Genomic DNA, 17,138 nt, shown 5'->3' with positions numbered 1-17,138 from the left:
AACAAGATTCCAGATGCCGATGTTATTACTACAATATGTTATATAAATAATATTGTTAAAATATTAAAATGAAAAATAAATCATTACATAACCTTACCGTTTGTTTTAAGTTCGCATTTATAGACTGGGGGAAAAAGAAAGACAGACGTATATCACAGCCTGCTGGAGTATAGTAAACACAGAAAACATTTTATAGCAACAATGTTGAAGAGAGATATTTTTGTTTTCCAAAATTGCCGTCATTTTACAGAAACCAATATGGAGATTTCATTGCAACTAATTAGAAATTCCTCTTTCAGGTATGTAATAAACGATCTTCGCACAAAATAATGTACGATACACGAGCGGTATGTTTGTTTTCATGTTCTCGGAAATTAAAAAAGCTCAACTACGTTTCGCTTTTTCAATCTTTACCTCGAACATGAAAACATCAACATACCGCTCTTGTAACGCATATTATTATTTTAACATTAGTCATTAGTCTGTCAACGTCAGGAAATTGCACTCTCACCTCTTCTGCAAATCTGCAACAAGAATGTGCAAGACATGTCACGAGTATTATAGTTTATTGTCTATTCGGATAATGCTGTTGAAGAAACATTTTCGATCTGTTCGTGTAGGTTGCAGCACATGTGACAGACATTTCCATACATTATACACATAATGACACCTTCTTTATTAATGTATACACAACTACATTTAGCAATTTGGATTTTGAATCAGTCTGTTGTTTCATCAATTTTGATATCCAAATTTTCTTACCTTTTAATTTATTTTCACTTGAGTTTATACACAACTTACAAAAGAGTTCATTGTCGTAAATGAAAAACACATTCGATCCACAGAAGGGGGGGCACTATGGGTCAGCACTGCACTGCAACCTGTTACTGACCCTCAAGCTAGGCGCATTCTCAAAGTCACAACGGCTGAGTACACTAAGGTTCACTGCGTATCCAGGTTTCGAGTAGTCAACCCCCTTCGTTCCTAGGTCAGCCCTCTCCATGCGTCGCCATCCGGCGTTCGCGAAATGCTATGGAATGATGAAATGGAGAAATAGTGAAGGAATTATGTAGATGCCTAATATGGGGAGACGGGAGAACCCCGAGAAAAATCCCATACCTGACCGAGACTCGAACTCGAGCCGCCTGCGTGAGAGTCCGGAGGTCTGACCACTCAGCCACCGCAGGGGTACATTTTGTCCTTACTGGCCATCATATTTTATTAGAACGTTTTAAAATTTAAGAGGCATATTGGTTCGACAAGTTAGCATATAAATGAAATAAGTATAATAATCCTTCATTAACTGTCTTATTAACCTAATAAATAATACAAACGTTTACTGTAGGTCATTACACAATGAAACATGACTAGCGCTTTCGCCAATTGATTGTGTAATGACCTAATGTAAACGTTTATATTATTTATTAGGTTAATAAGACAGTTATTGAAGGATTATTATACTTATTTCATTTAGAACGTTTTAGTTAATTTTGCTCGCGACATTCTAACACATATAAGTCAATAGTTTGACAGCTGTACTACGCTGTGCTCTTGCATTTTGTGGTCTGCTGAGTGACTCATTCCCAGGTACTCTTGTAATCATTATCTGTAGTACATCACAAGACTAACTTTAAGCAATACTTCTTCCTAACTCTACATACTCAATTAATTGGATTATAAGCTAACTAAACAAGTATGTGCTTTGGTTTCAAGTGAAGTGGCATAGATCAGGCTTATAGATCCATAAATACAAGCTTGTCTGATGCGCATTCTCGACCAGATGTAGTAAATCTGAACTCTCTGTATTATAAATAATTTTGCTTACAATTCATGTCGAAGACACCATTCAGAAAATAAAGCTCGCAATATGGCGATGAAAATTTGGTGCCAAATAAGGTCTTGTAAATCGGTTGTGAAGTTGGCTATTTGAATATATTACTCAAAATTCAAAATTCCATGTAGAGAATTATACTTTATGAAGATATCCAAAGACGAAGATTCGAGTTATGCCTGGGAAAATGTTGTCATTATGGTGTCCAATTTACTTCAGGTGTAGATACGGCTTCGTCAAGACTCACTCTTGCGAGTTTCGTGTGGCATCAAATTGAAAAATTCTGAAATTGGGCTTAGGCCTAGAGGATAACCGTGACATACTTAAGAAAGTTTCTCTGCGTGGTAGAGAGTATCGGATTTGAGAATGGGTACCTCTACTTACTCTGTCATTCTCCATGTCCGCCTCTTTGTGGCCACTGATCGCTCTTCATCTTCCCTTTCTACTGCATTGAGGCGGCACGCCGCCTGTTCGACTAGACTGTAAATTGAAACAAAAGCTTGATAGATAGCAAAGGCTTAGATTGAGTGAATTGCTTAGCTGTGTGTTCCTGAATTCTACAGCCAGAATTTAAGAGGGTGTCCAGAAAAGTATCGGGCTAAAAAATCCATAGAGACTCCTTGGAATGGGATGGAATTTACGGGAGAGAGCACTATGACGCAGCACTGCGTCTAGTCAAGCTATGCGCATTCTCAAACCCACACCGGCTGACTACACTAAGAGCGTATTCCGAATCTCAGCGCTGAGCAATCTGATGGCATCACGGTGTTCCGAATTTCACCGATGGCGTGACTGATGCTCCACCGGTGTCGCACCGGTGTCATCAGCTTGCAGAGGTGGTGGCAGTCTCCATCAGCCGCCATCAGTGAATCTGATTGGTTCTTGTATAGGGCGGGAATTAGCAGACGAATGACATCGTGCACTGTTGTGTCATGGCGGTGTGTTCTGCTTTAGTTCTGCTGTATTGTTTGTAATGAGCACAGCATAAAAAATATGTTAATGGCTTATGAGCGAACATGTCAACGGACCAGTTATTACTACCGGTTCAAGGAATAAGTTGTTTATGCTCTCTTTTCTTTGAACGTGATGGCAGTACGGAAATTTCGCAAAATTTTGCTAGCCTAGCACAGACAACTTATACAGTCGCCATGACAGCCATCGATCCTTCCAGCAGTTTTATTCCTATTTCGCTGCAGCGTGACGTCATTGTTGTCCACCGGTCCGGTAAGATTCGGAATACGCTGTAAGGTTCGCTGCGACACAGGTATCGAGCAGGCAACCCCACTCGTCCCTAGGCTAGCCCCCTGCGTCGCCAGCCGGCGATCGGGGAATGCTATGGAATGATTACGAAATGGAGAAATGTTGATGGAATGATGATGTATGATTATGTTTCAGACTTCTGACATATTTTAAGCTTGTTTTCTTCCAAACCAACACCAATTTCTTGTCTTAAAGTTTGTTTTATTTTTCATGTCGATTGAAAACTCGCTCAGTCCGTAGAAAAGATGAATAAAAAAACTAGCCCAGTCCTTTCATAAAAATGGACTTAACTCAGTTGTTAAAACTTTGAGACAGGAAAGAATTTAAGACTAATTATATTGTTAATAATACATCTTGAATCTTGCGTACACTACTTTTAACACTTAAATATAAATGATTAGTTGATTGGCAAACTTACTCGTGTTAAATTACATAAGCAACTGTGGCTTACAGCTGTTTTGGTGCTTTCACAACATCCCCAGAGCCTACTAGATCTCGGCGTCATCTCGAACTTCGCTGCCTGTTGTGGGGGTGCGTTTGCGTGTTGAAACGTGGAGTCAAATAGTGTGTGTGTTCTGATAAATAGACATGGAAATCCTACACATACAACCCAAAAACTAAAAACTCAACACACTAGAACAATATGAAATATATATACACACACACACTAAAACACACCCTGATTAAATTCTCAACACACAGATCAATTACAGAACACACACACTATTTGACTCCACGTTTCAACACGCAAACGCACCTCCACAACAGGCAGCGAAGTTCGAGATGACGCCGAAATCTAGTAGGCTCTGAGGATGGTGTGAAAGCACCAAAACAGCTGTAAACCACACTTGCTTACGTAATTTAACACGGGTAAGTTTGCCAATCAACCAATCATTTATGTTAATAATAATAATAATAATAATAATAATAATAATAATAATGATAATAACTTTTATCCATATTTTAGTAATTGATTTATTTCTTCATTATTGAGTAACGAATATACCTTGTTAGAGGTACTACCGACCCCACGACGTAGAGGTGTTGATTATTGATAGACACGACCGCTGCTGACGTCCCATCTGCGGGCTGCACGGCAACCATCGTCATATCGGGCTCATCCACAAGCGGAACCGCTACGTGGGAATCTTCGTTGTCAGACATTTCACGTGAATCTTAGTGACTGTCCACCAGAGCTGTTGTAAAAAGTGAAGTAATGTAATGTCTATCCTTCATATCTTCATTAGCTTCTGAAATTGATCCTCATTCAAGTAGGCCTACAGATACTGCATTTATGGTATATTATTGCTTCAAAGTAGACTGATTACAATTTGAGATTAAGCAAACTACATGAATAATTGATACTAAATTGAAAATCTGAAGCTGCTTGCTGGTACTTAGAAAATGAGCAGGGAGTATTTCACACTGGAGTTTCGGTGATTTAGATGCCTGTTTCTGTACAAATTTCCAGAAGCGCTGAAGTAGATTGGCTTGACGCACTTCTTGATTGGCATAATTATTGTTCTGAGTTCTTGTCTAAACCAAATTTTATCTTAAGATTAATTAAATGTAGGCATTAAATTGAATTTCAAATTAACCTAGCCTAACCAAACTTAACTTAGCACAACCTATCCTATCCTATCCTATCCTATCCTATCCTATCCTATCCTATCCTATCCTATCCTATCCTATCCTATCCTATCCTATCCTATCCTATCCTAAGACAACAACATATTGCGATACAGCAAAATTCAATATTTCTTTAAATTATTACAGACTATATGATTCTTCTAGTATTATACAGAGTGATTCATAAATACCTGTAAACACTTTGTGGGTGTAATGTAAAGGTAAAAATAAAACTAAAATGTTCTATACAACTTTTCCCGCAAATCCTTACTTTCAGAGTTATGATGGATAGTGTCATATCTTGCCAGACATAAAAAACATGGGTCAGTAAAGCCTTCGGCTGTGTCACGTTCGCATATATAGCGACTGCGGTAGATGTTTCTTATTCGTACACCCCACTACAGTTGATTCCGACCTGATAGAACTTTGTTTACTGCACGTGGGTATGTTTGGTTGTATGTCACTGTTGCAGTTCCTACAGTCACCACGTCCCGTAGGTACACATTCATTTTGTCGTTAATTCAGTAGGCTTCAGTTGTGTACAGTAAGATAGATCGTGCAACACCAGTTGCTTGGCCAGCCAGATCACCAGACTTCTACTTTTGGGGTCATCTGAAGGCGCTCGTTTATGCCACTCAAATTCTGAACGTAGCATAACTACAGCAGTGACATCAAAATAGCTATGAAACATTTCAGAATGAGTTGAACGGGGTCTATAAAATTCTAAGATCAGTACATACCTACGTACAGTAAACGAAGTCTTATCAGGTCGAAATCAACTGTACGTAATAGGGTTGTACCAATAACAAACATCTAACGCAGTCGCTATGTAGGCTAGCATTACACATCCGAAGGCTTTACTGGCTTTTTGATACATAGCAAGATAGGACATTTTGCATCATAACTCTAAAAGTAAGGATTTGCGGGAAAGGTTGTATAGAACATTTTAGTTTTATTTTTATTTCTACATTACACCCACAAAGTTTTTACAGGTATTTATGAATCACTCTGTATAATATTCATATAAATACACTTACGCTTCAGGTGCAACGAGCTGCTGCGTGAGGAGGTATATATATATATATATATATATATATATATATATATATATATATATATATATATATATACACAACACAGAACTGCACGCATTGTATTCTTCACCTGACATAATTAGGAACATAAAATCGAGACGTTTGAGATGGGCAGGGCATGTAGCACGTATGGGCGAATCCAGAAATGCATATAGAGTGTTAGTTGGGAGACCGGAGGGAAAAAGACCTTTAGGGAGGCCGAGACGTAGATGGGAGGATAATATTAAAATGGATTTGAGGGAGGTGGGGTATGATGATAGAGACTGGATTAATCTTGCACAGGATAGGGACCGCTGGCGGGCTTATGTGAGGGCGGCAATGAACCTTCGGGTTCCTTAAAAGCCATTTGTAAGTAAGTATATATATATATATATATATATATATATATATATATATATATATATAGAGTACATAGCCTATAACTTACTCATTTGTAACTTTCCTTAGCACAGTTTACCAGAGCTGAATTCAGAATTGTGACACCCGTATACAGATAATTCACAGCTGATTGATAACTCGAGAATCTTTACCATACATTATTGAATTTTTATGCTTTTCCTATGCTGTTCTGTTTTCGACGACAAAAATGGAACAGCGTGAGAAAAGTAAGGGAAAGTGCAATTATTTACATTTACATTTTTGCTGATATTTTTTTATGTTGGTTTGCACTGCGCTTGAGCTTGAGTTCGAATCCAGTATGGGTTAATTACTTTGCTGAGTTTTCTCAACATTTTTCTGTACTGTAAGGTAAATGTCAGATATTGTAATGGTGAATTCTCGGCCTCATCTCGTCAAAATATCAGCTCTTTATCACCAATTGTCCCGATGCTAGATTACTATATTCGATACAGCATCCTTAAATTATCGATAATAATATTGTTTTTCAGAATATAAATGGAAACTTATCATATATCCTGATTTTCTTCTTATTTAGGGTATAGATTTAGCTATTTTCCGGAGAAATAATTTTAATGCAATTATTACTCTTTTAATTTTGAAACCGCAAAACGACGATTTAATGATAATAATAATAATAATAATAATAATAATAATAATAATAATAATAATAATAATGATAACAGTCTCTGATCTCGCGCGGGAAAGAATTCCGAAGTCGGGGAATTGCAACACTAAATGATGAAGAATAAGCAGAGGTTCTATGTTGGGGAATCAGAAGTAGACCTTAATCACTTGCTGTTGAGATTGACAATCTTTGGAAGCGTGAAGCAAGATACTGAGGAGTAGAGGAATGTGGTATTTTTAATAATACTGGTGGATTGTGTAACTCAGGGCTGGGCACCGGGAGCGATTCCAAACTCTAAACGGGGACGCTTAATATTCATCCGTTATGGCATCAATGCTGCGCGGCAGAAAGGATTTTAAGAGAGGGAGTAGACTCCGCTCTTGGTGCCCAGCCCTGGTGTGGCTGACGACGCTGTTATAGACGCAACCACGATAACATAATATATGGAAGCATGGCGTGACATGGTTTCGTCGGCGAGCATTACTGACAAAATGCACACAAGCATTATGATAATATGCATTTTTGCATTTTGTCAGTAATGCGATTTGATTGTTTTCCATATTATGGAAAAATCCAAACAATCAAATCGCTCAAGTGTGTGTTGAAGTTGTTGACGATAATGATGATAATTATGTACAATTATATGTTAACACACTCTGTAAGGCATTCAGTGATTTACTGTTGGAGATGATAAAGTTGCAAGCAAGATTTGAAAGAAGATTTAGGGATGTAGGCAGCGGAAACGGAGAAACGTCTTGAAAAAGTGGCGTTACGAAAGTCTTCAGATAAAATATGTATGTGTTCACATTAGAGCTGGAGACGGAGCGAGTAGAACTGTTGAGTTACTCGGTTCTATCGGTGTATGTGCTTGGCAGCGGAGCATCGAAGTTACTCGGTTAACCGTAGCCGTTATCGGTCAGTTCAAACGTTCAGAGTTCACGTGTTTTACTTAATTCTAAGCAGACAACAACATAGGTACAGTTGTATTTAAATATTTTCTGCTGCAGGACAAATTATTTCCTTATCCCCAAGGCGGGCTGAAAGGTCTCTAGTATTGAAGAGGAGTTCATCGTATTATATGACCTGTCAAGTGGGCCTAATGAACACTGACAGTCTGAACATATTACTGTACATAATAATAATAATAATAATAATATTATTATTATTATTATTATTATTATTATTATTATTATATAGAGTGTTTGATTAATATTAAAATATATTAAAAAAGAAGTGCATTATATTTTTCTTCTATTTGTGTTTATTGGATTTGTGTTACCTCATCAGTCATCATTTTATTTGTATTTATTTGTACAAATTATGTTACCTAATTACTTTAATTTATCAATAATATTACTCTTCACTAAAGAGAACATGGTTGTATTGAAGGCTAGTAATGTTATAAAATAAATAAACGTTATGTTCTTCAGTTTAAGATTCCACGTTTTATTGATTATTTTATCCACTTTCCGTAATAGTAAATAATTCTGTGTGTTATTTTTAAGTGTTTTAGGCAGCGCTTCATGGAGCCTGTTTCTATCTTCTTGTTTACTTAGCTGGAGCGTTTAATGTTTACCTCACATGTTAATTTATTAGCTGTTAGTATTATAAATTATTTTATCAATTTTATTTCGTCTGTCATATATAACAACACTGAAAGTTAAATAGGCCTTTCATACAAAATAACTCCGCAAATAGTTGTAATCACGCAAACAAAATTTGCAACCGCCATTTTGCAATGAAGAGAAGCACTTTTTTCTCGTCAATTGGCAAAGCGAAAGCGCTTTACTGCAACGCTTTCAAAACATGCTTGGTTTCACTTTCAAAGTACGTTCTAAAATCGACTCAATCCATCTAAATTTTAAATCTGCCGCCACAAATTTGTACTCGGTTCAACCGAGCAATGACGTCACAGTAACTGCTCCGAACCGAACAGCTCCGTCCCCAGCCCTAGTCCACATTGTGAATATTCACTCTCAGCGGCATTGAAACCTAGTCCTCGATTTAGGGACGATGTAATACTGTTATTATTATTGCTTGTGGAGATTTTGTCTTGTGAATTTCGAATCCATTTTTTTTATTTGTAGTTTATTTGCTGATCTCTAAAGTAACAAAATTTAGAGCGTGTAATGAACTCCACTCTTGAGTTGCCTTTGTGCTGTTACATACTGTACCAAGTTAATATGTGACACTACATGATTTCAACATCTTGTCAGAATTAGCTCGATTATACTGTTTGATGAATTGATTTAACTTGTGTGTACTTTGACTAACCGACATGTCAGCAAATATTATTTTGTTAATAGTAGCTTGGTTAACATTTATTAACGTCAGGGATGAAATTTGTTTTGTAAACTTAGCAGAATATACGTAGTTTTGATAGAAGAAGACACAGATGTTTGACACAATAGCAATAACTTCTTTGAAGAAACGAATTGATTAAAATAGCCGTTGATAAGTGCAATATTTATGTTTAGTTAAATTATAAAACTACTTACAATCTAACAGATAAATGTAATAAAGATTATTTATATAGCAAACTATCGCCTCAGTTTTATTATGCCTTCTGTTATTTTATTTGTGAATATAATTTAAGTTATTACATTCATTTTAAAGTAGTCTGAAATTTAAATTTATCAGACTTTTATTGTTATTATTACGCCTTTACCATTATTTATGAGTCCCGCGCCATGGCGTCGTGGTCTAAGGCCTAGAACTCGGGTTACGGAATGTGCGCTGGTTCGAGTCCTCATGGGAGAAGAATTTTTTCATGAAATTTCGGCCAGTGTATGGGACCGGTGCCCACCCAGCATCGTGATGCACTTGGGGAGCTACGATAGGTAGCGAAAATCCGGTTTCGCAAACCAGCTATAACGGCTGGGGGGATCATCGTGCTAACCACACGATACCTCCATTCTGGTTGGATGATTGTCCACCTCTGCTTCGCCATGTGAACGTGAGGCCAGCAGCTTGCTGGTCGGTCTTGGCCCTTCATGGGCTGTAGCGCCACGGATTTACTTTACTTTACTTCGGCATTATTTATGAACGTGAGTGATTCTGCATGACGAAAACCTAAAACATTTTAGAAGCTTCTTTTCAAAATGTTTGTAATTGTGTTAAGAATGTATTATATATCTTCTGTACCAAATTTAACTATTAACCCGAAATATCAGTCTGCTAGGCAGATATGCTATTTTGTTTCTTGAATATTTGCAACACTGCTTAATATTATGTCTTATCATTTCAGCTAAGTTTTCTTTAGTCTTTCTTTAGATGTGCTGTAGTATGGCTGTAATCTAAATCTGTTTCGTGCATTGTTGTCGCTCTTTCTTATTAACGTACGTAATAAAATTATTGTCTGCGATATTTGCCGGTCTTACAGACCGGTATATCATATTACGTAGTACGTCAATTTCAATATTGTTGTAAGTATGTTCTGTGTTTAATTTATTTTATATAATTAGTTTTTATTATGTCTCATAGTTATTGCAAACATATCCCACCATGTCAGTTATGCCCACTGATCCTAATTTTCGAAAAATAATTCAGCATTGGCTAGAAGATGAAGATGAAGTTGGTGATGAAAATGAAGTAGATGAATATTCACATTTTGATAATTTTGCACAAACCTTGGTTTTATCATCCCTAGTGCTAATCAGACTAAAACATCAGATTCAGAGTCAGATGATGAGTTGATAGAAAGAGACATACAAATCCCTAGTGAAGTCGCCAGATGAGAATAGAGATAAAACAGCCCCACGCATGCGAACCGACGCATGCGAGTTGCGAGGCCCTCATCGCACAAATCCGGACTATAGAAAAGATGGTGAGTGGTTTCTATAATTGCGAGGTGCGAGGTCTGCTTACCTCGCAGTATAGAAACCACTCACTATCTTTCGTGTAGTCCGAATTTGTGCGATGCGAGCCTCGCACCTCATATGCGTCGGTTCAAAAAAACCAAGGCTTAATACCTCCCCAACAAAAGACGTATATCCTGGGGAAGAGAAGTCTGTATTGTATAGCCAATCCCAACGAAAAACCAGAGAAACGCCTTCACACAATATTATTCGAGGTCTGGTTACTACATCCGCTAGAGACTTCGGTAGTGCAGCTGCTCCTGTAGACATCTGTTACCTGGTTCTGGTTAATTGATCAAAATAAATTATCCTGAATTAAATAATATTAATTATATTTATTGTAAAATATGTATTGATGAAAATATATTATAACGTACTTCAGTTAAATGTATATCAATTACTCACGGGAACACTTGAGTTAAATGTGTATCAATTTCTCATGGGAATACTTGAGTTAAATGTGTATCAATTACTCATGAGAACACTTGAGTTAAATGTATATCAATTACTCATGGGAACACTTGAGTTAAATGTGTATCAATTACTTATGGGAACACTTGAGTTAAATGTGTATCAATTACTTATGGGAACACTTGAGTTAAAACACGATTACTCATGGGAACACTTGAGTTAAATGTGTATCAATTACTCATGGGAACAATAATGAAATATGTCCGGTCTCCTAGACCGATCTTTCTATAAATGTGATTTTAGTAGGCTATATATTTCGGATTAAGGGTTAATTAATCTCAATCAGAAGTAGTAGTAATATCGTCGTCCACTTCAAGGATTGATCCTTTTGGTCCATTCCACCCATTTGCATTAAAGTGCGAATTTTAACTTTTGCGAGTAGCAGAAATTCCATGGCATACGGTCAGTGTGGCGCATTGCTTCAACTTGTGATAACATAGTACAACATAAGAGAAGTGTCACACTAACAATACAAATGGAGAGAAGTAAAGTCTTCCCTTCTGAAAACCGAATCCTGTTGTGTTGTATTTATAGAAACACTACTGCTTGAGACACAGCAGAAGACTCAAGTTGATTGATATATTTAAATGAGCCGTTCAGATTAGAAGTGGTGTAAGTCAAAATTCGGTAATGAGGTCTAAAGTAAAAATTCTGTAAACTACAGCGCAAAGTAGCAATTAATATGTCCTTCGTGCTGTCCACTGACTACTAATAGTTTAAATAAATTGAATATTAATTGCTACTTTGCGCTGTATTTTACAGAATGTTTACTTTAACCCTCATTACCCATTTTTGACTTACACCACTTCTGCTCTCAGCGGCTCAGATGTTTGCATTCTGTTTTGGACACCAATATTAGTCTTAAATCATAATATAAATAGTAATTATTTAGACAAAATTATCTTCAGTTTGTTATTTTCTGTAATGAATACATAATAATCACCGAATAACTTTGTGATATCTTTAGTGTGTTAACTTTTTGCAGTTTAACTGGCTGACTAGTTTCGAGGTGGTATTCTTCATTATCCGAAGCCTAATACAATTGTATTTTAAAAGAATCATAAAATTAAATTTGTGATTTTTAATCCTTTTTCTCTCTTTAGATTCTCATAATAGTCTATTCCTGAACGATTTTTTATCCTTCGTTCCATTGTATGGGATCAATGGTTTCGTATACTACGAACTTAGAATAAAAACAGGTTTATTATGAACGATTAAGATATGAAATTAATTTCAATAAAAGGTTATTACGGCCCGCCTCGCACAAATCCATACTACACGAGAGATAGTGAGTAGTTTCTGTTAGTGTCTTGCAATGTTCGAACGTGAGAGATGCAACCAAGACATTAAAAACTTCATCTTATTTCATATGAAAAACTAATCGCAAAATATGTGATAAAATTCTTAAGGGCTTAAAGCATGAGTGAAAGACAGCGAATATTTCTATAACAAGATGGAACAAACACGACAGGCCTCGTTCTGCGGAGCGAACATCGGCGAATGTCGAACTTCGCCGTACTCGACAAACTTGAACCGAACATAGCGACACTAGTTTCTATAGCTGCAAGGTGCGCAGACCTCGCATCTCGCAGCTATAGAAACCACTCACTATCTCTCGTGTAGTCCGGATTTGTGCGAGGCGGGCCTCGCACCTCGCACGTCGAATGCGTCGGTTCAGAAAGACCAAGGCTTTAGGGTTCCTTGGCCAGTTCATATTGATTGTCATATACTCATAATATATCTAATTTATAAAACTCTTTAAAGAACTACCTACCAATTTCGCTTGTGCAATTCGCTCGTTTGTTGTAATAAGAACTTGCTCCCCACTCTCAGCTCACTTCTTTCCCGACGCTGATTCAGGAGTCCGACTGCACATGTAGATCTGAAGTTGAGACCTTAGCATATCGACCTTGTGTCGCCATTTTGATCCTCTAAGTGAGATAATTAGAAGAACAAACATGTCTAAAATCAGACCCTAAGCAACTTACAGTAACGTAACGTAAAGCACTTTAAGGTAACAAGGTAGTATAAATCTACTATAAAATACAGCAGCTCACATTTTCTTCTATATCTCATCAACTTTTAAGACTATACATTTGAAATTTCTATGTAAGAGAGATTAAGACAACTCTGGTAAACATAACATGTAAATTTTAATATTCTAGCGAAGATAAAGTAATTTTAATAAAGGAGAAAGTCTTGTTATAATAAACTGAGTCATTAATGCCAATTTTTTCCATAAACAAGTAGAAGGATTTGATTTAATTATTGTTTTATACAGAGTGAGTTTTAAGTCCACCGACGAACTTCAGGGGGTGATTCCTGACTGAAAATGGAGCACAGAAGTTCATATCATCTTGTGTCCGGAAATGCATAGTTTCCACGTTAGATGGCACTGACGACATTCTCTCATAACTTGCAGTGTGCGTTTTGTGTGTTGCAGATAGTGTGATTTAAGTAACGTAGAAGCACAATGGTCCGGTATTCATTCCAGGAACAAGTCGAGATGATGTTCGTGCATGGCCAAGCAGGTGGAAACGGTCGAGAGAACGCACGGATGTACCGAGCCACGTACCCTGACAGACACCACATTACACAACATTTGGAGCCATTTTTCGGTACATCATCTTGTTCCTGGAATGAATACCGGCTTCTACGTTACTTAAATCACACTCTCTGCAACACAGAAAACGCACACTGCCAGTTATGAGAGAATGTCGTTAGTGCCATCTACCGTGGAAACTATGCATTTCCGGACACAAGGTGATATGAATTTTTGTGCTCCATTTTCAGTCAGGAATCACCCCCGAAGTTTGTCGGCGGACTTAAAACTCACCCTGTATGGTTTACAGACATAATTTAATTTTGGTAACTAGAACTATTTTCCTATATTAATCTGGAAATGAAGTATGATTTTCTTTAGGAAAATTGAAAAATTACTATAAATAATTAATTGGACCTCGGACTCATTTCGCCATCATAATTACACTTCCCCCCTTTCATCATTATCTCCATTTATTTCCCGTATTTGAGGCTTGCTCCGATGTAGAGTCGGCTACAGGTCACCACGAACTTGGGCGTTGTGGTTTATGATCATTAGTTGCTGGTGGTAGTGCTATGTACCGTGGGCTCTCTCCTGGATGTCGTAGTGCTAGTGGGACCTGGAGTTAAGGGACCGCGGTGATGCCTACGCGGAAAGATAAATTGTTCCTGTAGCCTGTAGGGGAGTTCGAAGGCTGCTTATAGGGCAATCTGTAGCGCGGGGGGCCTTAGGACATGAATACCTTTCCATTTCGAGTAGTAAAATGGGTCCACTCAAGCGGCTTACGTGCGAGAACTGTCTTCAGCCCGTGCCCATCGCCTCAAAGGGGACTAATAGAATAGATAATAGGTACGCTTTATTATTAGCACAATAAGTCGGTTTTACAGAATTCCGACGGCGAAAAAATAATCAGCGGTGATCTCCATAATTGATGCGAATCAAGTATTGCAAAACTCGGAGCATAAAAATCAACATTATTATTCAGTTTATTGATCTAAGTTGGGTTACTTGTTCTTCTTGACAGGTTACTTAGTGTCATTTAGTGACAGCTATGATTTGTTTAAATAAAGTAAATACATTTCCAAGTATCTTTGATAAACTGAATGAAGTATGTATTCAAGTCAAACTTCTTAGAATTAGTATTTCTTTCGTACTCAACTCTACAGCCAGGGACCAGTGTCACCAACTTGGTTGTTTTTCAACTAAATATGTTTTCTAGTGACAGTTCAGTTGAGAAAAGAGCCATTTAAGTGATAGTGGGAAATCTACAGTAAAATCCTGTCTCGTTGTAATAGTTTTTTTATGTTTGTCTTTAAGTAAGAATTCTGTTGGTTTTTCTTGTGAGGTATTAAATTATCGTGATTCCAGTGGTACAAAATCAATTTAAAAATTAATAGAATTTGTGATGTAGAAGTTAGTTCTTCTTTGATTTCTGCATCGATTCTTTGAAAAAAAAAAAAGAAAGAAAAAAAATATGTAAACAACTGTGGCATACAAATTACAACCAACACCAAATTCCACTGCAGCTTCAACTTCTACAGATATACCTGCTCAACTTTTGGAAGTCATAAAATTATATACAATAACTTGATAATCATTGATTTTTAGGTTAACTTAGAAACTACCTTTAACATCTAATGTAACTTGGATATTAATTGCGAATAAAATGTATTCTAGTTATTTACCGCATGAATAGATCTAGCATAGGCTATAGTTGTTTTTTCACACTGGTTCAAGTCTTCATGGGGAAGAAATTTTCTCATGAAATTTCGGCCAGTGTATTGGGCCGGTGCCCACCCAGCATAGAGATGCATTTGGGAAGCTACGATAGGTAGCTAAATTCGTATACGACAACCAGCTGTAACGAATGAGGGGGTCGTCGTGCTAATCACGTGATACTTCCGTTCTGGTTGGATGATCGTTCACCTCTGCGCGATCATGTGGACGTGAGGCCAGCAGTGGATAGTTGACCCTAGCTCTTAATGGTCCGTTGCGTCGCGATATTTATTGTATTTATATTTTAGCTGGAATTTTTGTGTTGTTGGCAACACTGCTCGGGACAGTTCTTGGAATTTTTCAACTTGAACAATTCGAACAGGCGGTTGGACTCATGGAGCGTATTCCGAATCTCACCGGTGAGCAATCCGATGGCATCACGGTGTTCCGAATTCCACCGATGACGTCATTGATGCTCCACCGGTGTCGCACCGGTGCCATCAACTTGCAGAGGTGGTGGCAGTCTCCATCAGCCGCCATCAGTGAATCTGATTGGTTCTTGTATAGGGCGGGAATTAGCAGACGAATGACATCGTGCACTGTTGTGTCATGGCGGTATGTTCTGCTGTATTGTTTATAATGAGTACAACGTAAAAACAATATGTTAATGGCTTATGAGCGAACATGTCAACGGACCCGTTATTACTACCGGTTCAAGAAATAAATTGTTTATGCTATCTTTTCTTTGAACGAGATGGGAGTACGAAAATTTCGCAAAATTTTGCTAGCGTATCACAGACAACAACTTGTACAGTCGCCATGACAGCCATCGATCCTTCCAGCAGTTTTGTTCCTTATTTCGCTGCAACGTGACGTCATTGATGCCATCGGACCGGTGAGATTCGGAATACGCTGATGATATGAAGCACTCGCGACACCGAACTTGACCTAAGGCAATAGAAGGCATCACATTAACAGTGAGCAAACGTAAATATAGAATTCGCTATTAAGAGTGCATCCATGACTATACCCAGATTTCTCCAGTTCGTAAAGATGATAAAAAAGCTGCAAAATATCCTATGTCTCTGATACTACAGAGCGTCCCATTCGGCTGTTTCATGCTATGTGACCAACCTAGATTGTTCCATTATCGATCCATAACCTCCCGCGTATTTTTAGTAATTTAACTGCGATTAATAATGATATGCACACAATTATATTTTCATTTTATAGCGAATAATAATCTGTGTTATATGAATTGTTTAAAGAAACGTCTCTCTGCATTTAAATATTCCCGACATCTTTTGATAGAATTTTCGTAATATATATTTTTTTTCAGATGAATATGATTTTATTTACATGGTCTTGTTGCTTCATAGAACAATAGACACTGGATTACAGATGAATCCCGATTAGCACAACAGGTTCTGTTGCATAATGGAAAAATTAACATGTGATGTGCTGCAGCTGTAAGCAAACAATGCGGCGAATATTTTTTGAAGATACAGTAAATTCTAAATACTGTATGGCAGTAGAACAAGTGAACAGCTTCAAATACTTGGGGTGTACTATAAGCAATAACATGAACTGCTGCCAGGTAATCAAAAGGAGGATAGCAATGGCAAAGGAAGCTTTTAATATAAAAAAGCATCTTCTGCGGACTTCTGGAAAAAGAACTAAGGAAGAGACAGTAAAGTGCTTTGTGTTGAATGTG

The 17,138-nt window shown here is 37.4% G+C and overlaps 1 protein-coding gene across 2 annotated transcripts in view; it reads right to left on the bottom strand.

Annotated features, from left to right (window-relative positions):
- Positions 1–13,076, bottom strand: part of LOC138714864 (proton channel OtopLc-like) — a 34,359-nt gene extending 21,283 nt beyond the window's left edge. The window contains exons 1-3 of one of the 2 annotated variants that reach the window (XM_069847083.1): positions 12,941–13,076; positions 4,119–4,287; positions 2,216–2,311 (exon numbers count right to left, since the gene is read on the bottom strand). In XM_069847083.1, coding sequence (XP_069703184.1) covers positions 2,216–2,311; positions 4,119–4,255 — 233 coding nt within the window. In that variant the 5' untranslated portion in view covers positions 4,256–4,287; positions 12,941–13,076. Of the gene's footprint in view, positions 1–2,215; positions 2,312–4,097; positions 4,288–12,940 lie in introns of both variants that reach the window. The other variant, XM_069847082.1, reaches the window with a different exon arrangement.
- Between the last annotated feature and the right edge of the window lie 4,062 nt (positions 13,077–17,138).

The sequence above is a fragment of the Periplaneta americana genome, chromosome 15, assembly GCF_040183065.1.
Source record: "Periplaneta americana isolate PAMFEO1 chromosome 15, P.americana_PAMFEO1_priV1, whole genome shotgun sequence".
Classification (NCBI taxonomy): Eukaryota; Metazoa; Arthropoda; class Insecta; order Blattodea; family Blattidae; genus Periplaneta; species Periplaneta americana.
The sequence above is the reverse complement of the archived record's forward strand: the minus strand, read 5'-3'. Positions and strand labels throughout refer to the sequence as shown.